The following is a 25,243-nucleotide window of genomic DNA, read 5'->3' as shown; positions in this document are numbered from 1 at the left end:
GCTTTTATCTCTTACATTAATTACGTAAATTGCAAAGAACAGAACAACAAAGCATCATGCACAAGTTTTCAGCATGAGTTTTTAGCTGCTGTGCATGCATAAAGATGAAAAGAGGCCAAAAAAACCAGCATTATCTTTCAAACTTTTATAAAACTTACCCTTGCTCATCAGAAAGCTTTTGAAACAGTCTGAGAAATCAGAAACCAAAAAAGAAAAGATTCAGTGTCTTGATATTGATAACAACATCAACACCATTAGTAGACCAGCACTCTCATTAAGTGATGGGGAAATTGAAAGCTTGGGAACCAGCCAGCATGGGATAACACATCAGCAACTGGACACCAGTCAAAAAACACACCAGGACTTGCATGATGGGAAAAGTTGGGCAGAACTGTCAGAACAAGGCTGCCGGCAAATTTCCAACATTTTATTTAGCAATACTGCACAAATAGAGCCTTGTATTATTTCTGCACCAGTTCAGTGCTGCTCAAAAGCATGATGCTCAAAAGAGACTCATTTCAATAAATTAAAATTAATGCCAGCTTGAGTCCCAACAAAAAGTGTGGCTTACAGAGGTTGTTTTCTTGTTACTTCAACCATTTCTGATACTAACTGAAAGTAATACTTGATGCGTACCAGAATAATAGAACCTATATGGAAGTTTAGCACATTAATCCTTAAACACAACTAATCCAGGGCAATTCAAGAGGATTTTTAGTATTCTTGAATATGAGTATTTTATAATATAGTTATTTAATTCTACTGAATGAATTTTTAAAACATGCAATATTTCCAAGCACTTCAGAAATATTTCTCAGTAAGGCTCCAACTTTGTTAACAGTATTAAGCTTAAAAATTAAATGCAGCAACATCAAAATATCAACTGGAACACAGAAGTCTTAGTCACAAAGTAATGATGCACATCTGGGAGATCTGCAACTTGCAATGCCGTATTTTCAGAGCTAAGTAAACATTTGGAACTCCACTCTCCCCCAGTAAATACAAAATTCAAAGGAGAGCTAGGAAGTACTTAAGAAACAGTATTCAGTCAGACAAGAGAAATTTTGAGAATACCTGGAAAGAATTAGGGTAAAGAATGAATCAAGACTGTATGAAAGTTGGGAGATAGTATTGGCAGAATAAAATATGCCATGGCGGACTTTAGTATTACACAGACACACAACTTGCATGCACCATGACTTTGGGAAGGCAAAAAACTTTTTTTTTTTTTCACCTCATCTAATCATCTAAGAACTGTAGCAGGACAGTTTAAAAGCATTTTTAAACTTAGGTGCAAGCAAGAATATCAGAATGCCCATTTCCAGATTTTGTCTTTAAAGCATTCATGTGTTTCAGAAATATTTTCACCTATTACCTTGTAAAAGAAAATAAAGTATTTCTAGCCTCCATAGTCTTTTGAATAATCACTATTCCTGTTCAACCATGGAAAGAAACTTATGCAGAATTTTGGCCCTGAGGGAACGATAACATGTTTTCTCCAAAGTGGCAGCCTAAAGCCAGAAAATTTTACAATTTTTTGTTGAAAATATGGTATTGCAGTCATGAGCTTCTATTGAAAGCAAATAAAAAGCTTGTTCAAGGATGACACGAACAAACAGCAGATTGGCACTCTATGAATGGTTCAGCACAGGATGATGCTTTTCTGAATGGGAAGGGTTCAAGAGCACTCAATCTGTGCAGGACACAACCTGACCTCTCCACCATCTGTCGTTTCTTGTGTCTAACTTTGCTGGCCTCCCTGATTGCTTCCCACTTCTTCCAGTCTTCTTCACTGCATGGACCTGGGATAAAATTTACTGGCTGGACATTGCTTCCCACTTTCCAAGATTCAATCTTGCGGGTCAGCATATCGTCCTTCTTATGGTGTAAAGATGGGGACAGCACTCTGCCATTGCTCTTCCTTTCCTCTGGTATTGTGTTTTTCTCAAGTAAACAAAGAAATTTGGATCGTATCTCTTCTGGAAGACTCCATGGGTCAGGAAACAGTGCTGGGTGATACTTGTCGGGAGCACCTGATAGAGGCACCTCTTTTTTCTGAGAGAGGACTTTACGAAAAATCATGTCATCCTTTTCCAAATCTGGAATCACAGTTTGGCCCTCTCTGGGTTGCAGAACTATCTCACCCTCTAGAGGAGGCTCCTGCTCAGAGAACTTCTTTAAATACCGGGGGTCTTGAAGAACAACTTGATTCACATGGAAAGCCCCAGTTTTCCGAACAAACAAATCATCGTTTTCCAAATCTGGATATAGATATCCATTTTCCTCATCTCCTTGCTTTCCTCCTGGCATAAAGGAAACATTCTTTCTACATTTTATGAGCCTAGGGCCAGATGTAGGATCAATTCTGGTCTCCATTTCAGAAGACACGTAGTCAGTGTATTTTTGCAGAGCCTGAAGTAACGAAAACTGACTGAAGCATATAAAACAAAAGGAGGGAAGTAAAAATATCATTAACTAGCAAGAGACAAGCAGATCACAATGTATTGCAATATACATTTGGTTTAGACTTGCAGTATACCAAGCAGAATGATGACACCACTTGGCATTCACCACCACTGACTGTAGAGCAGCACACGCCAACCAATGCAAAAGTATCCCGGCATCCTAACCTGCTCAGAAACAGCACACTTCCATGCTCACACACAAAGCCAGTAACCCTATGCAGCATGTTACACTTTCACATTTACATGTTTCAGAAGGCCAGCAACTTACAGCTACATTAAAAGAGAAAGAAAAATCAAACCCAACAAAAGAGCAAAATAGTAATAACCAAAAAAGCACATCACGGGACATGGTTTAATTTCATTTAGCTGTTGCATATCCAGCCATTTCTTTTTGATGCATCAAGAGAACAGCTCATGCAGCAGTATCAACCTGGGCTGATCAGAAGACTCCAAGATTTTTCCTTCTGCAATCTGTGACAATGAGCTTCCCACATATTCAGCAGTTGGCTTATAATTCTGATCCCTTCTGCAGCTACTGTTCCAGTCAAAACTTGATCTTGGTTGATTAGCAACAGTGGTACAGCTTTGTTTGTAAGCAAAATCCTCATCCTCAGAATCTGATCTCTTTCTACTGTGCAGCAGCACAAAGAATGAGCAGAGGAGAAAGAAAAAAACCATGAAGTGTACTCACTGATTAAAATACACAGTGGCAACAGTGCAACAGTATAACAAAAAAAAATTTCAATTATTTTCAAAAAAAAAAAGAAGAGTAAAACATATCCTGCTGCTACACTGGCAATGAACATTAAAAAATTCGAAGTCACAGAACAACACTTTATTTAGGCTTTGCACACAGGAGAGAAACAGGCATGCATGAAAACGCACCTGAACCCTTGAATCTCTTTATACCAGGGTTTGAAAGAGGATTTCTTGATTTTTTTCCATAGCAATTCTTCCTCTGGAGTCCAAAACTTAGGAAGAAATTTGTCAAAAGCAACAACTGTATTTGGCGCTGAAGAACTTAGCTTGCGAAAATAGAGATCATCTTTTTCAATGTTTGGGATGCCTACTTCTTCCTCGTCCTCATCAAAATACCCAGATAATTGTGAAGGATTGTTAACTCTTGGTTTGTTTTCCTCTTTAGTATCCAACTGCCTCTGCCTCCTCTGGTTACTGTTCAAAATATCCAATCAGTTAAGATATTTTAGGAGCAACTTGACATAAGGAATGCAAAAAGACATGCTTTTTGGCTCAGGAGTTCAGCCTTGTGAATGAAGCATATTAGTTCTCAATTTCATCACTGCAGCACCAGAAATAATAAGATATATTAAATAAAAAAATTTTAAAAGAAGTTAAATGGTTATATCAGCATCCTATCTCCTCCGACAAAAATACAAAATTTGACAGAAAAAGCGTATCAAATCATCAGCTGTGTTAAAATGCTGATTAGAAGACTAACTTTATGAAGTTATTTAAGGGCTGCGATTTAGGTAACGCAATAGTTACTGGATCTTGGATTAGTATCTCTGACCTCAGTGGTTCAAGCATTGCAGCTAGTGGACCAGCTGGATAACTTTCTCGCGAGCAAGATTTAGGAGAGTCATTGTGCAACATGAAATGATGTCCAGGTGCAGCAGAGCTTACAGGGCTCTTTTTGACTAGAAATCTACGATTTGCTAAGTCATCCAAAACAACGTCGGGCAGCCTTCTTTCATCTTCTGAATCAGAGCCACTGTCATACTCATAGATGATCTGGAGGGAAGCTGGATTTGTGAGCCCACACTCTGCTCTGCTATTTTGGCAGGAAGCTACAGGATTCGTTTCACGTCCACTGAGGTTGACCAAAACAGGAATAGAATGAAGACAGTGAAGTCATGAAGGTAATGGTGAAATTCAAGAACTGCCCACTAATCTCATCTGTATGCATCAAGAAGCCGGACCACGGAAATTCATCACTATATTTTAGAAGCTTTAACAATCAACTAAAACCGTAGGTCTGTCTCTCGTGAGCTTGCATTTAAGACCATTTAAATGCATCTGGAGTCTGGCCAGCTTCAAAACATTACTCAAACATCAAAAAACAACATAGAAAACTGAAACAAAAAACCAAACCACACAACCACACCAAAACATCCCCCTTGATAAAACATGGAAAATCAAATATTTGACTTTTTATTGCAGCAAGAGCAGCTTTTCTTTAACTAATAAAGAAGTAACTTATTTTAAAAATTCTAAATCAAAGCCCACTTTACTAAGACCACACACCAGTACCTTGAAAACGTTCCATCTGACTCGGTGAAAACAGGACTTGCCCAGCTCCTCCTGTTGTCCTCATTCTTCTCTGTCCTCTTCTTCCTTAAAGGTGCTGGCACATATGCTGTCTGCTTGTTCTTGTTGGGTAAGAAACGGTTGAAGTCAGTGGTGGGTTTTGGTTCAATCACAGAAATCCTACGGTAAGACCTGTCATCTTTATGGGAGTCATGCATTTTGGAAGGCAGTTCCGAGTCTGTGTCACTGTCACAACCTTAGAAGAAAGTGGAAAAAAGGGAAGATACGAACATCATTCTCTAGACATGTGCTTGTAGCTAAAACTTGAATCAGTGTTTTCTAAAATCAATTTATCTCTGTATTTGAGATGTTCCAGCTGCAAATTTCCTGAGCTACTGACAAGACACTAGGAGAGGTATTTTTAGAAGTCTGTGGCAAAGCTGTGATAAGATCCATTAAACTCAATTTGGTTTGCATGATCCTCCTGCATTTGTTCCATTCTTTCATTATCACTGCTCCCTGCAGGAAACAAAGTGCTGGCCTCCAGACTGAAGACAAAAAAAACAGCACAGATTTTTTTTATTTAATTAAATAGTATCTGCAAGATAAATTTACTAACAAAGTTGAGTTAACAGCAAATAACAGCAATGTGCTCCTCTCACCAGATTAACATACAGTAGAAGCTCAGGGTACATCACATTTGTAACATGGGTAAAGGTTGCCTTGCACAGATCAGCAATGCTCCATGGAGCCTCTGCCCAATGATTTTCACAAAATCCAAAACCTCACAATTTTCGTGCCTTAAGACTACAAGTTGGCATTGAACTTTAAAACCAGCAGAGAAACACAGACTAGAGTGCTGCTTTAGGGATCCAGCATCACTCTCTTCTAGTTACCTTTATTTCCATGACAAACTACTAATAAAGTAACAAATACTATTCAGTATTTAACCAAGGTGGGAAAAAGCTTCTTGAATATTCACAAATGAAGTAAAGACATAGCAATTTGACACAGTCACCCTATAAACAAGGCAAAAGACTTTTGCAACTGGTGAATTTTAGGTGATCCCATCCGGATCTGATTTCCAGGTATTTCCCTTACACAAATCTGGGTATATACCCTGGACATACACACACCCTAATGTGTCAGTGAGAGGAAGAGTTTCAGCAACCTTACCTGGGATGATCTGTGTGAGCAGTGGTTTTTTAGTACCAACTACTAGAGGTCAATATTTACTTAAGCAAAATGCAACTGCAGGATTTGCAAAACTAAAGTTGACTTTCAAACTTGTTTAAGTACTGGATATTTAAGTACCAGGTCCATACATTGTCTTCTCCCACACTCATAAGACACATGTCAACAAAAGATTTTAGAGAGGAAAACATACCTTCACTGCCACCTTTCAAGGTTATATCTGATGAAAAGCTTGTGCAGGATCTTGAACCAAGAGAGTCCAAGCTATCAAAGGAATCGTCTCTTTTATGAGTAGCTGAAGATGAAAAAGGTTCTCCACGGTCAACGTACCAAATATCACCGTACCCACTATCTCTGCCACTTCTGCTCAGCTGGCTGGACTCTTCAAGTGCCTACAAGAGGAAGTTTTGAAAGGTCTTTTTAATAATTTAGGGCACAAATGCTACTCATGAGCATTTTGAATTCACAAACAAACTTCAACAAAGACCACAGCAAAACTTTAAAACACATACACAACAACACATACAACAACTTGAACCAGGAGACTTGATAAAAGGTCTTAAATTTCTTTCATCTCAGCCAAAGAGGATTGAGATAGGGCTCTTCCCAATCTACCACATCAATAAGAGCAGATGGATTCTGAAATTCATATGAATAGCAAAAGAACAAGTGCAAGCTTAAAATAATTCCTTTCATACAGAACTTGGTAGCAAGCAAAACAAATAAAACAAACTACTATGTTTTCCAAACTAAGAAGAAAATGATATCCCGAAGAGACTGTTTCGAATTACTGCAGTATAACAAACTATAAACTTCAGACTATTTGTTTAGTTTTCTTTTTTGGATTCCTTACCTTAGTGTATGCTTGCCCTAATAACTTCTCAAATGCTTTAAGATTGAGGTATGGACCATTATAATCAGGGTCACCTTGAGCTTTTCTCCCAAGCCAGTATAATGTAATCAAAACCTAAAAACAAACAGAAAAAAAATACTGAATACAAACTTAATTACTTTCCTCTCATGCCATGTGCCAGTGTAAAAGAATCTCAGTATGGCATTAGAAATGTTGCCACAATGAACTGCAAAATCTTGCATACAGTATTAGCTGTGATTGCCACCAAAACCAATTAAAGAGTGTCATGATGCATCTCATATATCTCAAGTAAGTAAGTACTGTTTTCAATTATTACAATGATTTGGGAAAGTAAGCTGCAAATAGTGATCACTGTAAAATGGCATTAATTTACATCAGATAAATCAACAATTGAAGAATAAGTTAAATACGATAGTACCAGAACAAATATTTAAAAATAATTAATCACAATTAATGTGCAACTGTCTTACATTTTTCACTCTTCTGTTGGTTTCCTCTGGTCTGAAGCAGGGCAGAGAATGAGAAAAAGAAAAGAAAACAAAATGTTTTTAAATTGCTGACTTAAAATTCAATTATAATTCAAGATGTAAAAAAGTTTCTAAACCAATTATCAGTCAATATAAAATATGCAACTATGACTGCTCCAAGAGAAGTAAGAAGCACTTCACTTTAAATACAGTCATAACTGTACTATTTCAATTGTTACATATAAAGTGCGAAGCTAGCCGAACTATTACAGTTTCTGTTTTGAGAGGTACACAGAAAGGCTCTAGGCATTTTTAATTAGCTCTTATTTAGTTACCAACAAAATAGAAGTAGAAAACAAGCTGCTGACTTTGGGAAATATAGCCTCTATTAGCCAGGGAGATCACAGAATCATAGAATGGTTTGGGTTGGGAGGGCCCTTAAAGACCATCTACTTCCAACCCCTCTGCCATGGGCAGGGACACCTTCCACTAGACCATGTTGCTCAAAGCCCCATCCAGCCTGGCTTTGGAGCCCCTACACGGATGGGGCATCCACCACTTATCTGGACAATCCATGCCAGTGCCTCCCCACTCTCAGAGTAGACAATTTCTTCCCAATAGCCAATCTAAACTGTTCAGTCATTCCCCCTTGGTCCTATCACTACATCTCCCTGTAAAAAGTCCCTCTCAAGATTTCTTGTAGACTCACTTTAGCTGCTCGAAGGCTGCTACAAGGTCTCCCTTGAGCCTTCTCTTTTCCAGCCTGAATAACCTCAGATTTTCAATTCCATATGAAACTGTATTGTTTTCTAAATTATTTGCTTTAGACAACACTTTAACCAAGAGTAAAATTCTCAGACCAAAAAATGGGAAACTGAAACTGGGACATCTGGAGAGAGATGATGTAGGGCTGAAAGGATGGGTTTGGGTTCTTTTATACGAATATGTTTTTCAAAAAAAGTATTAAATACATACACAATCACTAACATTAGAGAACTTTTATATATACACACCCAGTCTGTAGCACACCTTGGAAGTGTACCAAGGAACACTCAGAGTGGTCCTGTTCTCTTCCTGCTCATTTTAAGAGCAAGAGAAGAAACTTCTTCAATGGGAGGCTCCAAAAACCTCCAGGTGTAAATATTCAGTGCTGGACTGCAGAGATTGAACAACATTGCTGCCTGCAGCACCAGCAGTTATGGAAGAGCAAATGGCATAAATACACCAAAACTGCTCTTCACCTGCTCCAGACATTTGGTTGGGAGCTGGTTCGGCTGCAAATTTCACACACAGCGCAGTGAGGGGGTCAAACAGAAAAGCAGAAACTTCACATACAGCAGCAGAAAAACCTATTCAGAGCTCTCTAACATGCCAGATCAACAATGTGTCAAGGTACTTATCCTGTTTCTGTCTGTCTAGGAGCACACTAGTCAAAGGTTACAGAAAAAAAAAGGAGAATAAACCATTCAGGAAACAGTAACAAGTCAGTGTAATGAGGAGAGGGCCTGGTCAGCCTAAGCATCAGTCTTCATGGAAATGAGATGTGACAACTGTCACGGACACAGACCATCCCGTCCCTTCCCTCCTCCTCTTTCTTCCTATTTTGAGAGCACGCACTCCCACTCAGTGGCTCTAATTGTCTTGCCCATCCCCACATCATAAAGAAATCAGGGTATCAGGAACACAAAGTCCTGAGATGGGTCTGACCTGCACAGTTCTTGCCTGCAGCTTCCTTACTATCTCATGCCAGAGATGCTTCTGGCTTTGTAGACAGTGACCTCTTTCCCACAGATAAGGAAGAACCCTCCACCTTAAATGTGAAATATTTACACTTCTTTCTTTGTTTTTTAATCCCTTCCAAAATCCATTGCTATTCATTATTCACTGGAGACTATTTTTGAAGAAAAAAAATCTCCCTTTTTTTCAAGTAAGCTAATTTTTTTGCCAGTGTTCATATTGCAGGACACACCATAGCTGTGACATAAGGTGCTACTAGAGACAGCCTGATTTCCCAAGCAGAGAATGGAAAACTCTTCTTGTATCAACATTACACTTCTCATACCCAGTGGAGAGCATTTTAAATGTTACCATTCTTTACCCTCAATTCCTTTTTTTAGCAGAATTTCTGCCTTTTCTTGCAATTATAAAAGCAGAGACCCTTGCTAAGGATGCCTTAAAGTTTGCTCCCACACTTCAGCAGCCCAGTAAGGAGTGGAAAACTCTGCTCTTAGCTGGCAGGAGCACGTACCCAAAATGCTGCCAGCCTTCGCATAGATCAAAGCTACGAGACTGAACACAATGATATCCACTTCAGCTTTCTTTGAGTTCTCTGGGATAATTTTGTTTTGCAACGGGAACAATATTTAATCGTCTTTGTATTTCAATAAAATTTCCTTACTGGAATAACCATAAATACACTAGGTCTGTGTACTTGGACTAAAACCAACACAAAACTTAGGACATTCAGGTAAACAAGTCAGTCTGAGAGCAAAAATGCAGGAAGGGAGATATTTCACAGACTTGAATGACAGACCCTGCTTCATTCCTGTTTCCTCTGCTAACGAACAGACAAATTGTTTACTCTTCATTTGTGAAGTTTCTTCACTTGCATTACTACTCTCCTCCTCTGAACTGCATCTATTGTTTTCTAAACTTTTTCAACAACTTGTCATGGTAGACATAGTTTGAGCAGAAGAGAAGAAAAAAACTAAGAGAAAACCCTGCTGATCTAGAACACTCTTCCTCATTTTTATATGCATGCATTAATTATTTGATGGTGCTTAACCAGGGAAAAGGATGATCCTGAATAATGAATGTACCGTCCTAGAATCTGTGTTAAATTATAGGTATGTAAATTTTTTGGGGGTGAAAAAAATCCTGATTAAAGAAGCAATGTTGTTACTTACTGGAAGGTCTTTAAATTAATTTTTTACCTACAAATTTCTCAGCTGCATATCCTCTGAGGCATGCAACTTGTAGAAGATGTAGTTTGGATCTGCTTGCTAACATTCTCTGTGTGAAATAAGAGTGTTTAAAGCCTTTTATATGTACAACCTGTCCAAGCTCATCTGTGTTTAGTCGCACATGCCATTGCCCAATTCCCTTCCAAGACAATCCATTTAAAATATATTTTGGGTAAATATCTATTGCTTAGAAGAGTGATACAAACTGAAGAGCTTTTAGGAGGCATGAACTTTTCCTCCTGATTTTTTTTTTTTGAGTGAGTATCAAAATAGAAAAAAGTCAAGGCTTTTAACTCAATTGTAGTAAATGAAAACACAAAATGGAATAATTCTACTGTGCAGAAGTTCTTAATGAAGTGTTATAAAACTGCAACTACTGTGCAATCTATGCAAATAATTCACCTGGGGTCTTGTGTATTACTCTGAACAGCTGTAGTTCATAGGAGGGGACAAGACAGAGGCACCAACCTCAAGCACAGCAAATTTCTTGCTGCTGGAAGAAGAGACACGACCCTACAACTTTTCTGACAAACCGTTACCTAACAGCAAGCTCCTGATTTCACCTCCAACTCCCCTCTGCAAGCCTAGCTCTAAATACACAGTGCTCCAACACTCAGTTTCTGTATTTGAATAAACCATTTAGAAGATGGAGTACAAGAACTTCAGCAATGTAGCTTTTAAGCTTTTTAAACACTCTAGAACACTTACAACTTTATTTTAAACATAAGTCTACAATACTTAAGCAAGCGCACAACTGTCCATAGAGACATTTCTCATACAACAGCTAACTTAGGAACTGATGGGCTAGCTCACTTGCTAAAGTATCTTCATCAATGCAAATAAATTCCAATACTACATTTGGTTACTGTGAAAGAAGTCTGCTTTTTCCTGTTTTCATCCAAAGTTGTCATAGTTGATGCTAATCATACTCTTCATGAATATTGGTGTAACCCGTTTTCTGGTTTGAAGAGATTTATACCTTTACACTGAGAGTTTTAGGTGGGCTGCTGCTTTGCTCAGGAGGGCACAGCAGAGGCTGCATCTTAAAACTAATCTGCTGAAAGAATTCAGTTCCTCCCCACAATGCAACACTACTTACTAAATCACTTTGTGTATTTTTAAACATTAACTTCTCTGTCTTCCCACAGGTTTTTCAAATCTTTTGTTAACAATACAACTTTGCTAAAGGTGTCTGAACTAAGCTAAGAAAGCTGCTAAGTAGAGCAGTTAAGATCTTGCTGGAAAAACTTTATTATAAATACTTCATCTGCTCCTGCCACAGTCTCCACATTTAAGCGTTCATTCTGAAGCTTAAAAGAAAACCAACACCAATTTACGTATCCTAACCTCAATATCATATTCCAGCTAACTAAGAGGTCTACTATAAAAGTAGAATCCTAATTCACAAAGCATGAACCTTAAATGTTGGCAGTGGTATTAATAAAAGTTTACATACAAATTCAAGATTAGCCACCCTGGAAAAGATCTCCTAATCACCGCATGAATGTCTAAAGGCCATGAGATAACAACGCGTGGGGGATATTATAATAGTAATTGTGAAGCACAACCGCAGAAATCCAAGTTGAACGCTGATGAAAAAAGATGTGAAATAACCACCTGTGGAGAAATAATACCCTCTCTGTAAATCATCTCATCTACGTCAATCCCTGAGCAAACAGAAGAAAGACAAATGGGACTGGAACAGCTCTCACTTGTTGGCGTGTGACAACGCTTAGAGACTAAATACCACTGTTACATTTGAACACAACACATATTGACAAACATCACTTTCAGCCAGCATGGACTGACAGATATTTCTCTAATGAAGACCACTCCACAAGAAAAAAGCAAAGTGACATGTCAGATCAGCACGCTGAGCCACAGCTCAAGGAATTTATTCTCAACTCCACTGTTTGCTCAAGGTTAAACAGCAGAATTAGTCACCAAGGCCCTAGCCTGACAATACAAAGATTTTGGCAGCAGCTCTAGCTGAAGGATTTCCTGGTCCCCCTCTCTCTTTCAGCCACTCCTGTTTGCTGCCCCTGTGGTTATGCCAACACAACCCTGAATCACACTGTGGTTTCATGCTGCCAGAGGACTACACCTGTTTCTGTGGGTTTTTCCTAATACACATATTCAACCCCAAAATGGCTTGCTGGTCTGTTTCAGATCATGCTCATACAAGCAACTGCACCAGCACTGTGGCAGAGACAACATGTTGCTGCAGAGGAGTGGGCAGGGGTCTTGGTGGAGGAGGACTTTGCTCCAGACACCAGTATTGTGAAAATCCTCATCTGATGGCCTCAAGATAGAGGTGTTCTGTGCTTCCCATTTTTAAGGAGTGAGGAAAGCTTGCTGGGATGATTTTAATACATTTTTGGGCATTTAACATTTAAATAAATAAATAAATAACAGACAATCATACACCATAGAGGAGCTAGCAGGCCACAGTCCTTTTAAGAAATTGTGAACTAGACTTTAACCAATTTAAAATATATCCACTGAGATCTACAGACAACTCTACAGTTCCTCCATAAAAAAAGAGCAGTGCACTTTAAGAAGCTATATATTTTTTTTACTAATTTCAAAACTTTCAAACAATCAAATCAATCGTTTGGATTTTATTTTTCTTACACATGATACTTTATTTCCCCCCATATCTTAATATGTATTAAATTCCAGCAATAGGCAACTCATGATGTCAAATCTACTTTAACACTTCACTTTATTATTTTCCAGGAAGATCAATGTGGAGTTCAAGACCATATCCAAAATACCAGAACTCTGAGCAAAATTCTGGAAGATTATTTTAAAGCATCCTGTTCAGAGAAGGGTCTGTTTCTCATATAGAAACATCTTTAAATATAGTAATCAGTTGACAATTTAAAATAAAAACCAAAACCAACAAACAAAGAAACAAGTTTGAACAGAGATTCTACCTCCCCTAAACAAGGGTTAGCTGCCAAGAATACATGTGGTCCTGTCCAAAGTGATAACACAAATCTGAACCCATTTACGGGGAGAAAGAGAGAACAGAGACACTCCCACTGATAGAAAGGAATGTGCCAGTGACAAATGCACCCTGCCCAGTGCCAAACCCATCCCTTGGTGACGAATACTTCAGAAATCCCAACAGCTGCCAACCCTGTTTTCTGTCCCTTCCTCTGAACTTCAGATCTCACAAACACAAGACTTGAACAGATTGCTGTTTAGAAAGAAGTACTGGTACTCTCCCTTTGAGCTTCCGGCCATCAAGGCAGCAGTCACACCTCCAAGATGATCTTTGAACGGCTTGGAAGAGCCATACCCTGGCCCGGGAGCTGGAGCAGATCAGCTGACTGCAGGAAAGCCCACTCCCCAGCTCATTGCAGAGCTCCAGGCGCTCCAGCCCCACATCAACCAGCTTCACTTACAATTCTGAGGAAGATGTCAGAGGATTTGAAGGACTCCTGCAGCCCTGCCGGGTTTTGCTGCTCAGGAGATGAACACTGCCTGTCCAACTAGCAGCAGGCTCATACTAAATTTCAACCTCTTTGGCCACCTACTCAGCTGCTATTAATATTGCTGTTATCGGATTTCACTGAATTCCCACGTGCTGCTGAGAATAGAAAGGCTCCAATGGAAGATGTGGTTGCTGCATGGGTACAGAAACAGGAGGACATTCCTCCAGCACTTGGATTCTTAGCAAATTGATATTCAACCCCAAGAGCCATAGTTCACTGCTGAGAATGCTGGAAATAAACCAGCCAGGCTATGGCTGCAGAGTTAGAGAACAGCTTTTGGAAACACACCTTTCTCTTTGACTATGAAAAGCACATAAATTTTCCATAGCAACACATCCACCAGACCCAATGCCACTCACATAACAGCACACAGGGTCAGGTATAAAATGACAGCAGAAAGCATTTCTCTGTGCCCCTACAGAACCCCTGGCTGACAGGAAGGACCTCTGTGGGCCCTGATGAATGAGCAGCCTGTCTCCATCCCATGCCCTCATCTACTAATACTGAGGGGTGGAGGAGAAATTCTCAAGAAGGGGAAGGCAGAGAGGGAATAGAGCCAGCCAACACCCTTCGTGGGAACACATTACCATCCACCGCTTCAGAGCCTGTCTTCTCACACTGCCTCTTGAGCATGGTGCTTCCTTGCTGATCTCACCCATTATGCCTCCACACCATTCTGAAATCCCTTATCAAAACAAAAACAGGCACTTCTAGAAAAGTGCATCAACCCCAGCAAGTCACCAGATGATAACATTATCCACTTCCTCATGCTATTTTCCAACCCCTCCCTGGGTGGTCCATCTCTGCCAGTTTCCTTATATTCCAGTCTAATCTGGAGGCTCTCCCCCAAAGAGAAAACTAGTATCCTGTAGGGAAGAAAGCACGCCTGTCAAATAAAAAAATTAAAATAAATCCCCCAAAAAAACAAGCAGAAGAGCCTCAATGATATGCTGAGCACTCCCTGGCTCTTGTCTGAAGGGTGAACTGGGAGACTGGTATGGAGCACTCACTGCAAGTTGTTGCTGCAGCAAAAAGGAGGCTGATAGGATCATGCATCTTCCTGCTCAAATATTAAGCTCTATTAAAGAAAATTGAAGTTGGACTGGATAACCTCGGAGTTCTTTTCCAAAATAAATTGTTTTAAAATTTATGATAATTAATGTAGATTTGCTGACTGGTCCCTTTTTGTGACTTTTTTTTACTCAATTCTTAACCCTCTCTAAAAACTGTTCAGCTTCACTAATAACAGGCAATTAAACTGTATCTCTTGTACTGTTTCGTTTGCTTGGTTTTTCCAGGACAAAACTAGAATGCTTTGCCAATCTGTATTGGGAACTTTCAATTCCAGATCTAGACTGGCACCTACAAAAAAAAAAACCAAACCACACAACCCACCCCCCCCAACCCCCCCCCCAAAAAAAAAAAAAAACCACCCAGCAGGTATTTTATTTCTGAAATCTAGTGGTCACATGCCATACACTTTGGCCAAGAAACATAAGAACATCCACTGACTTTTATGAGGAAAGACAGACTCTCTGCACAAAGTATTAGAAGTGGTGCAGTTGGACTCTCAGCTCACACAGAGTGTTAGGAGTTCTCAGATCACTTTGTTCACACTCAAGAGGACTTTTTAATTTCAGAAGTGAAATTAATTCCTTCTCAAGAAAAAAGCACTTTAATGCAAACAGTATTTTAGATAAACTGATAAATAGCTATAATATCAGTACTTGCATAAGCTATAGGTTTTTATGTCTTCCCAAGTTTCGATATTTACAATTTGGAGCATATGATTTTGCTGCATCTCTCCTTTTATCTCCCTGCTGCCTTTTTTCCTTTTTTAAAAACCTGTACATATTTCAGTTGAACTTTGCACAAGGATTACATTAAATGTTCCCCCTTCTACATCTTTTCTTCCTCGTACCTCAACAATCAACATACTTGAGCTCATCCTGTTGATCATCAGGATCGTTACCTACATTAACCTCTCCTGCACTTGGTTTTAAAGATCCTATGACCTTCATTCCCCCACACAAATCTAGACCATATTGAATAAATTTTGTAGATTAATTTGAAGAGAAGTCAAGATGGGGAACATACAATTTTGATAACAATCTTTCCAAAACAAATCGTTGTTATATCTGGGGAGTCACTGAAAAATAAGTATAAAAATAGACAATTAAGTGCAATCATGTAAGTTTTAAGAAATATATTCAAACCCACAAAAACATGCAGCTGCTAGCTTGTTCAAAAATAGTTCAAGGGCATTATAAAAAAAATAAATTTATAAAGTCTATTATTTTCTTCAGCTAAGCTGCAGCAACCACGCCAACTCACTGCATTTTTTTTCAAGACATGACCAAAACTCATTTTCTCTATTGCCTGATGCCTCTTTGCCATTATTAAGTATTTCCAAAATCATTGTCCTTTTTGCTCCCAACTCTCACACCTAACCGGAATATTTCAACATCCCCACTTTCCACACACAGATACTAGAGGTAATTTTTTAGAATAGCCCTCAATACTGACCACACCAATTCCCACCAAGCCTTGATGAGACACATCTGTACCAACTCCAGGTACGGATAAACAAGTCACTGCAAGGTAAATTAGGGTAAAAAATTTTCCATCTACCAACTACTCCTAGCAACTGCCTATGTGCACTCTCTTACACTCAACCCCCAGGATTAACACAATTGTTCAATTTGGATAAAGCATTCAGAGGTGGTCCCTTGGGAAGAGCTAGGATTTGGCAGGTTATACAACATTGCTCAGAGAGAGATATTTTTATAGCCTCTGTACACAGAGAAGAGGAGAAAACCACCCCAACAACCTCCCTCAGTCAATCTCCTCCCTTGGTCCATGCCCAGGGAAAGATTCAGTGAATGTAATCCTTTGCTATTCTTGTGTCAAGCAAACAGGTAATAATGCAGAAATGCCTTGTGTGTGAGCAAGAAAGTTTACCACAACTTATAACACTCAAAAGCAAGGTTTACTCATTCCTGAGGGTATGCAAAAAAAGAAAAAAAAACCCCAGAACTCAAGTCTATGCTGCATAATTTATATCAGATATTTGGCAATGAACATATCCTCTGACAAAGAGAAATGACTGACAGTAACTTGTACTGGGTATTTCTGTGTTCACACTTGTGCTTACATCCAGTTTCACCAGTCCAAATAGGCATCTTCTTGGCTGCTGCTGTTTTAAGACATACTCAGAAAACAAATCAGCACAGAGGTGACTCAGAGCTCCCAGCAGAAGCTATAGATGCCCCATTCTTGGCACATAAAAGTAATCCAGGACTCAGTCCTCTCCAGTCATAACCTCCTCAGGAAAGCCGAGACCCATAAATGCCACGCATATGTATGAGGGATAGTTATATCTTCTGGAGAAGAGGCAGACCCACGGCATTTTGGGGATACATGGAATTTATAGCACCTGAGAGTCACTTCACAGATTTCCGATGGCTCGTTTTTTCCTCTAGAGCAATTCCAATGTAGTACTGCACAGAAGGACAGAGAATAGGGCAGTGTATATGCCAGACCCTCTTTTCATTCTAAACTTTAATTATGTTATTAAAAAACAAATGCTTTTTTGTTCTGCATTTCAAAGAGGGACTACTAAAAGCACAGCTTTTGGGAGTCAAAGAGCTAGGACTTTGAAAAAATTTAGATTTATGGATAGAGATACAGAGAAAAGATGAAGAAATGGAGGTTGAAGGTAAGAGCAGCTTAGTCCATGGTAAAGATTTTGGCAACAAGATAAAGTGATGCTGCATTTGTCCTTTAGAACTAAATCACTACTGCATGACTGAATCATATAGTTTAGTCTCTACACTTGGACTAAAAGCTTTAAAAAACTACTGGGTTTTCTCAGTAATATTCTGGAAAAATATTTCATGAGCAAATAAGAAGCACTGAAAAAAAATTATAATGCTTCCTTTTTGGAATTGTGCCGTATTTTCTCTATGTTTCTTTGCGTTACCCTAGTAACACAGAACACAACATCATCACTCATCACACAGAGCACGAGAGTATGAAATGCAGCCTGAACCTGACTTCTCTCTATTAAAGTCCATTCTCTATTAACTTGAGGTGATCAAATACATCCAGAAGGAATGAGATATACCAATACGACTAAACTTTATTATTTCCTGCGTTTTCTTAATCTGCCTGCATTTGTAAAAAAATATTTACAGCCAGGCAAGAGCCCCTCAATTAATGCAAAGTCAAATACTAATCTAACAGAAAAAAATACTGAAAGAGGATGTATTCCCTTGACCTAGCTCTCCCAGAAGACATGGTGTGAAGTAGCAGCAAAATTTAAACCAAAGACAAGAAATGAAAATCAAGCAGATTTCACCAAGTGCAGTACAATTAAGGAAAAATGTGCCCTTTTCTTTTAGGGAACAAACAAGATCCAAGACAAGTGTACACTACTTTCCATATTTCCTGCAATTCTCAGCTCCCATCCTCAGCTCTTGAAAGATCCAAAATTAACAGAGCTCCTCAAGGATTCAGCTATTCTCATTCAGGTTTCTTATGGCTTCAGATTTATTTCTATAACATTTGAAATATCTAAATTCAATTTGTTGCTATCAATAATACTGGAAAAATATTACCTTTTTTAATTAGTTTTTTTTTTGACGAAAAACAATTTTTCCACCCCAAAAGAAAACAGTGCTTTAAGGCAACTTGAAGCAGCCAAGTCAGAGGGTATTTTTAAACATTTGCTCAAAACATTAAAGTTTCTGGGCCAGGTTTTCTGGCCAAGTTTTTAATGTTGGAAAAATGAATGCTTCTTTACTGTAAAGTGAGAGAATGGGTAAAAGTCCAAATACTTGCTTTGCCAGAATGTTAGAAAACTTGTGTGGGAGGCAAAAGAAAAAAAAAAAAAGGGGGGGGGAGGGAGGAGAAAAGTTAAGCTAGTCTGACCGTACACCTCTGAAGTTGGAGAGTTTACATTCATTCTGACCATCCCAACCAACTGAAACCAAACGTGCTATTAGTCACTTAGGAGTTTCTGCTGTAAAGTTAGAGGAGTCTGAGAATAAAAACTTGAAGAAAATTAATGATATGGGAAAACAATCCTAACAAGGGAACTATAGATGATCTCACACCACTCTTTCACCAGTACTCATGAAGTATGTAATTTGTATCACAAAACTGATGACTGAGGGAAAAAACGGCTTAATACACCAATTAAGACATCACCAAAATGCTCCAACAAGCTATTACAACTAAGTCTGCTGGTAGGGAAGGAGTGGAACAAAATTCTGCTCCAAGTGAGGCCATGGCAATATTCCCAACATCTTTAATGAGTGCATGAGTAAATGCTAAATTAGGAATCTTCCTTCTCACAAGAAAGAAGATACCACATGCATCAAGTCTTGGAAATTACAGTTAGCCATCTGCAGAATTTCACCAACTGCCCAGCCAGATGAAGCACTGGAGAAGTGGGCCCCTTAAAACACACATGGTGGTTGTAAGCTATCCTTCCCAGAAGTCAATCAAACCACAGAGACAAAATAACACAAAAGCAACCCTCAGGCTCTTGACGGGGTTATTCCACAAATTCTTTATCCAACAATCCTCATAATTTCTACACAAAAAAACAGGCACTCTTTTTCACCAAGGGAAGATTAACAAAAACTTTGAGACTCTCATCTAGGAATCCACGGCTTTTGAAAACTAAGGGGGTCTCAAAACCTCTGTGAAGCGCAATCATTACTGCATTTAATTATTGGAAAGATTATCAAACTAATGATTAAACTGAAAAGTATGTCAATAGTGCCAGTTTACTACAAACTGCAGCTTCCCATGGGATAGTATGCATGCTGCATTAGCAACTGTTACATCCAGACCTGGTACCTTGGAATTGTGTATGAAAGTATCCCTTTTGATCTCAAGTGTTTGGCTCTATTTTATTCAGAAATCCCAACAGCAACAGTGCTGTCACTATACTCATAGTCTTACAATTCAGTGAAAAGGCAAGAATTTACCATCATACTGCAATCACGACTGATAATCTAGACAGGATGAAAACTTAAAAGGCAGTTCAATAAAGTTAATGGGATGATTCTCCTCTTGATTAAACTTAATTCTACCTGAAACAAATTACAATTGCAGAAGAATCACAAAAAAACCATCTCAGCAGTCTCATCAGCAAGCTGCACCTTGCAACAGTGACACTCAGAATAATTACCAAGATCTCCCCTCCTTCTTTTTACTTCCAGTTAACGGTGCTACAAGAAGAAATTAACTCAGTGTGGTGGAGGAATACCCAGTAGTATCCTCCAGTGAGGAGAGGATACACCAATATCTGCTGATGTCTTAGGAATAGGTTGCCAAATCACAGCAAAAAAACAGCTATTCCTTTACAGAAAGGTAACAACTAGAAAGTACAGGAGAAAAGAGCAGGATGAACATACCTTCACCCTTTGACCCACAGATAGTACACATGGATGATAAGCTTGAGCATTATCATCAAGTTTGGTTGCAAGACAGCAAACTGTTGACCACATTACCCACACAACACTGAAAGCATTATGCAATAGGCTACCACTTTCTTACTGCATAAAGTTAGACAGGTGGAAAAGGCCATGAAAAAATAGCTGGAATGCTCTTAATATATTATCTTCTCTCCATTTCAGTGTAGGTGCAGTTAGTGGTCCACTTAACCTGCTCCGGTAATATATTTTAAAAATAAATTTAATAGAAGTCCCTTTTGTAGATTTTTTCTTTAAGCAAGTGAAGGTACAAAGACATACAACAGTCTTCACCATCAAGGAAATGCATTTATGGCAGAGTAGGACAGTACGCAAGTTTCCTAGGATACTAAAGAATAGCTCATACTGCTGTGTAATTTATGCAAGCATCATCTTTAGGAACGGAAATCAGTACTATCAAAAGCAGCTCATGGAATAACAAACCAGCCATCTGTTGGATGCTGATTTATTGAGATGCTGATTCAGAACCACTCCAATAGTCAGATATTTACTAGTCAAAGAGAAAGAAGATAAATATGAAGCCTTCTGCCACACTGCATTTAAAGCTCTTCCCTTAGAAAACAGCACATTGAACACATGTAAAAATATGCGCCCCAAGTTTTTTTTGGGTAGGAAAGAATCTGTGGAAGCTTCTGCTAGGGAAAGAAATCCAGAACTGTTGCATGAACTCCAGACAGAATGTCAAACATATAATTACTTGAAATATTATTGAAAGTAACATAATTATTACTTAAGGCCCTGAGGGAAAAACCCTGACACAGGATAGGTACACAGGTGAGTATACTTGAGCTTTTTTTTTGCATTATAAAAGTTACCAACAAAAACTGTGCAATCCTTCAAAAAGGAAAGCCACGAGGAAAAGAATAATAAGTTAAAAGCACAGAAATATCATTCTTTTCAAAGAGAAAAAAAGGACTCTCATCTCAAATGCACTCCCAAATTTGTCCTTTAAAGCAGTGACATTAAAATCGATGAATGCTGATAGCATAGAAATCAACAGACTGGATGTGAAGTAAACAGGCCATTTAAAATACATAAATGCACATTTAAATTAAGTCTATGCTGATTTTCAATTTGTAAAATCTCATATGCACTCATTTTGAGTGTCATACCAATTCTGCTCAAAAATAAGTTCACAAACACATTCATGATTACAGAGCTGCTTACAGACATAAAAATTGTTTTTAAATCCAACTTCCTTCACAAAGGCTTTTATTTTTGCTAATTTTAGCTTGCATAGAGGATCCTGTGTTTCATGGGTACAACCAAGGCTTGCCAAAGTTTTTTCACAAGTTGAAGACTGGCCAGTGAACACCACCAGTGGTAATCAAGTTTAGTTAAAGCAAAAAGCAATTCCCTTTGAAAAATTAAGCATATAATTATCCAATGAACACAATAGCACAGCATTCACTCTCTTAGGTAATTATTAATTTTATTGCAGGCACAAAGATTAGAATGGATTGAAAATTGCTATATTTAATGAGACAACTTTTTCTGCACTCTCTCTTCTAAAAGTCTTAAGTTGACTATCTATACCCAGTTTGTCTTATACTCTTCTCTTTGTTCCTGTATCTTGCTGTGTTGACCATGAGTTTAAAAAGTCATACACTTTCACATTCAGGTCATAAGCTAATCTCTGCTGTATCCTCTACCACTAGGGAAAGGTAATGTTTTCTAAGAACTACCCACTAATTACTTTTTTGTACGTAAGGATTGGGGCATTACACACTTAATAAGCAAATGCATGGAAACCTGTACAGCTACCTTTTGTAACACCATTAAAGACTAACCTTTCATAACTGTCATCTGCCCTCAACTTCAAAGTGTGCACTCTTCGAAGCTGACCTGGTGTTGCTGTTTGTTTTGAGAGTTGCCTGGCAGAGACATCTGAGCAATAGAGAATGAAAACAGCAGGAAAGCATCTTTACCAGGTATCCCAAAGTAGCTATTCCAAACAACAGCAGCAGTGGCACACAGGCTACCTACAAACTAGAACGACCTAGAAACCAAGCAGATGCTACATCCTCTTCATTTACAGTAAAAGATGATTATAGGGTTTTTCCCAGGTAAAGTAAAAAATAAACTTTAAAAAATCTCAGTGCACTTGTTTCAAAACTGAAGAGAGTCTTCATAATTTAAAATTGTGTTAACAAAGAAGTCACATTACCAAGAGCTGAAGTAACCTGAACTAACTAGCTGGAGCACTCTCTCATGTGTGAAGGTAGGAAAAAACCTCCAAAGTTTAATTTTCTTCCACTGTGTTCACTGCTGCTTACTTTAGCTTTTAAGGAGGACAGTCTCTCCTGTCACTGCAGATGCACAAATAAGAGTAACATGTTCCATTAAATGTTGAATGCCAAAACCTACATGCAATTAAGCTTGACCAAACAGTTTCTAGGAGCTTGAACATATTTGCTTTCCTGACAAAAATTCTGCAAACAAAAGCTCCTTCTATAAGTAATGTACGCGTGCCTTTGGTACACGTCCATCAAAAAGATTCCTGCCCTGGGAGATGAAAGCAGGCTTCGTCTCTCTCCCCCCCATCTGACCGATCAGACTGTAATGAGACATTTTTAAATGATGGGAACCACACAAACACATTCTTGGGCAACTGGTGACAAGAAGAAATTTTGAGTGCTCACTGCTTCTCCATCTCTCCTGAACCCTAATTAAGATAGAATCATGGAATTGTTTAGGTTAGAAAAGGCCTTTAAGATCATTGAGTCTGACCATTAACCCAGCACTTGTAAGTTCACCATTACACCATGTCCCCAGGTGCCACATCTACAAGTCTCATCAGTATCTCCAAGGATGGTGACTCTACCACTGCCCTGGACAGCCTTTTCCAATGATTTGTGTTTAACTGAAGAAAATTTTCCTAAACCCCAATTCTAAACCACACAATTGGTTGGCCATTTAGCATAATTTGAGGTCATTTCTTCTTGGTCTGTCACTTGTTACTTTAGAGAAGAGGCTGACCCCCATCTGGCTGCACCCTTCTTTCAGGCAGTTGTGGAGAACAATAAGGGCCTTCTCTGAGCCTCTTTTTCTCCAGGCTAAAGATCCCCAGCTCCCTCAGCTGATCCTCATCAGACTTGTGCTCCAGACCCTTCCCCAGCTCCACTGCCCTTCTCTGGGCACATTCCAGCACCTCAATGTCTTTCTTGCAGTGAGGGGCCCAGAACTGGACACAAGATTTAAAGTGTGGCCTCACCAATGCTGAGTACACAGGGACAATCACTGCCTGGCCCTGCTGGCCACACTCTTGCCGAACCAGGCCAGGATGCCACTGGCCTTCTTGGCCACCTGAGCACATGCTGGCTCATGTTCAGCTGGCTGTCAACCAGCACCCCCAGGTCGTTTTCCGCTGGGCAGCTTTCCAGCCACTCTTCCCCAAGGATTGAGTGTTGAGACCCAAGAGCAGGATCTGGCACTTCACCTTGTTGAACCTCATCCAGCTGGCTTCAGCCCATACATCCAGCCCATCCAGATCCCTCTGTAGAGCCTTCCTATCCTCCACAGATCAATGTTCCTGATCAGACTGGTGTCATCTGCAAACTGACTGAGGGTCAGTTCCCTTCCCCCACCCCTATCTGCCCTTTCACTGCAGTGCCCCATTGTGTAAACACACTTTCTGAGAAAACCAAGTACTAGTCCTTCGTTCCAGCTTTTCTCCTGATAAAACTCACAATGTCCATTAAAAGAAAGAATTTTAACAAACAGCTTTGGCCCACACCTGACACAGCACAAGCACAGAGCACGTGCCTTAGTCGTCCTGTGCTGGCAGCCTCATGCACACTGAGAGCAGCTGCTGGGCCACCCATTGCTCACACGGCACCCAAGAAAGCAAAAACTCAAGCACCCAGACTCATGCTGTTTGGTGCCACCATTCCCTGGATTTGTGGATTTAAATCTTATCCTAGCAATGAAAAAAACAATACTGAACAAAAAATAGAAGTCATTTACAAATGCAGTCACCTCATTTAGGTCATGATCACGATGCCAGACTGAGTACATAACTTGGATAACTAGGGATTTCTGTATACGTTATTTATTAAACTAGCTTGTTGAATACATTCACAAATTATTCAAGAGGTATTAGAGAAAACAGAATTAAACTGAGGACTTTGCTTACAGATCTAAGAGGAACATGCTTCAGAAAGACAAAATGTTGTTTCTAAAAAGAAAATTATCCTTTTGCAAGAGATTCTGTTCCTATTGAGGGAATAAAAATATCACAATGAAATGGCAAATACTACTAAACCACCAGCACTAAGTGACTTTCGTATGATTTCTCAACAGCAGCCAACATTCAATACCAGAGACAAGCTCAGATTTCAAAGAATAAAATGTTCTGCACACAGAGAGAGAGGGTTTTGCAGGACAAGTGGAGTATCATTACCAATGCATCTTATTCTGTGCTTATTCAGCCTGTGTGGGTGTGCCTTCTACATAACCATCTGATGTGTGATTTCACAGTTACACTTCCCATGCCAAAATCAGTAACAAAACCTCTTAAATTAACTGATCTTTTGAGAGCAAAAGTAACTTTTAAGTAACGATGCTGAATATAGCATAGGCAAATACATGTACCAGCTTATTTCAACAGACTTTCAGCCATTCTTATTCATTATTCTTCTGAAGCTTTCCATGAAACTTCCAATGGCTTAATGAAAAACTATCATATGTTAAATTGCTAATAATTAATGATAACATTTTTTTCCCTGTGATTACACAACCTGGTCACATAGAGAAATAGTCAGGAAACGGTCTGGATTAAGAGACCTACCATGATTTTATTCATTTTTTCAGATAGCTGCACATACAATGTTCCACATTTGCTAAAGCTTAGCAATGGCAGATTGCTTGATTGATTTATCAAATCAAATTAATTGCTTCCATATGATTTGTGTTTGGTTTTTTCCTTAGTTTTGCTTCTTGGAGTTTTCCATAGAGCTTCTGAAGTTAAAAGCAGATTTTACCGTATGCAACCTTTCCAAAAC

At 39.0% G+C, this 25,243-nt stretch overlaps 1 protein-coding gene across 3 annotated transcripts in view; it reads right to left on the bottom strand.

Annotated features, from left to right (window-relative positions):
- Positions 1 to 25,243, bottom strand: part of LMO7 (LIM domain 7) — a 131,540-nt gene that overhangs the window by 37,816 nt on the left and 68,481 nt on the right. Inside the window, exons 5-13 of one of the 3 annotated variants that reach the window (XM_066176300.1) lie at positions 7,272 to 7,302; positions 6,781 to 6,894; positions 6,121 to 6,319; positions 4,737 to 4,989; positions 3,997 to 4,296; positions 3,351 to 3,638; positions 2,896 to 3,093; positions 1,715 to 2,431; positions 159 to 188 (exon numbers count right to left, since the gene is read on the bottom strand). In XM_066176300.1, coding sequence (XP_066032397.1) covers positions 159 to 188; positions 1,715 to 2,431; positions 2,896 to 3,093; positions 3,351 to 3,638; positions 3,997 to 4,296; positions 4,737 to 4,989; positions 6,121 to 6,319; positions 6,781 to 6,894; positions 7,272 to 7,302 — 2,130 coding nt within the window. The remainder of the gene's footprint in view (positions 1 to 158; positions 189 to 1,714; positions 2,432 to 2,895; positions 3,094 to 3,350; positions 3,639 to 3,996; positions 4,297 to 4,736; positions 4,990 to 6,120; positions 6,320 to 6,780; positions 6,895 to 7,271; positions 7,303 to 25,243) is intronic. The other 2 variants (XM_066176298.1, XM_066176299.1) reach the window with 2 other exon arrangements.

Source organism: Chamaea fasciata, unplaced genomic scaffold (genome assembly GCF_029207755.1).
Source record: "Chamaea fasciata isolate MVZ Bird 193981 ecotype frontalis unplaced genomic scaffold, bChaFas1.0.hap1 SCAF_2, whole genome shotgun sequence".
Classification (NCBI taxonomy): Eukaryota; Metazoa; Chordata; class Aves; order Passeriformes; family Sylviidae; genus Chamaea; species Chamaea fasciata.
The sequence above is the reverse complement of the archived record's forward strand: the minus strand, read 5'-3'. Positions and strand labels throughout refer to the sequence as shown.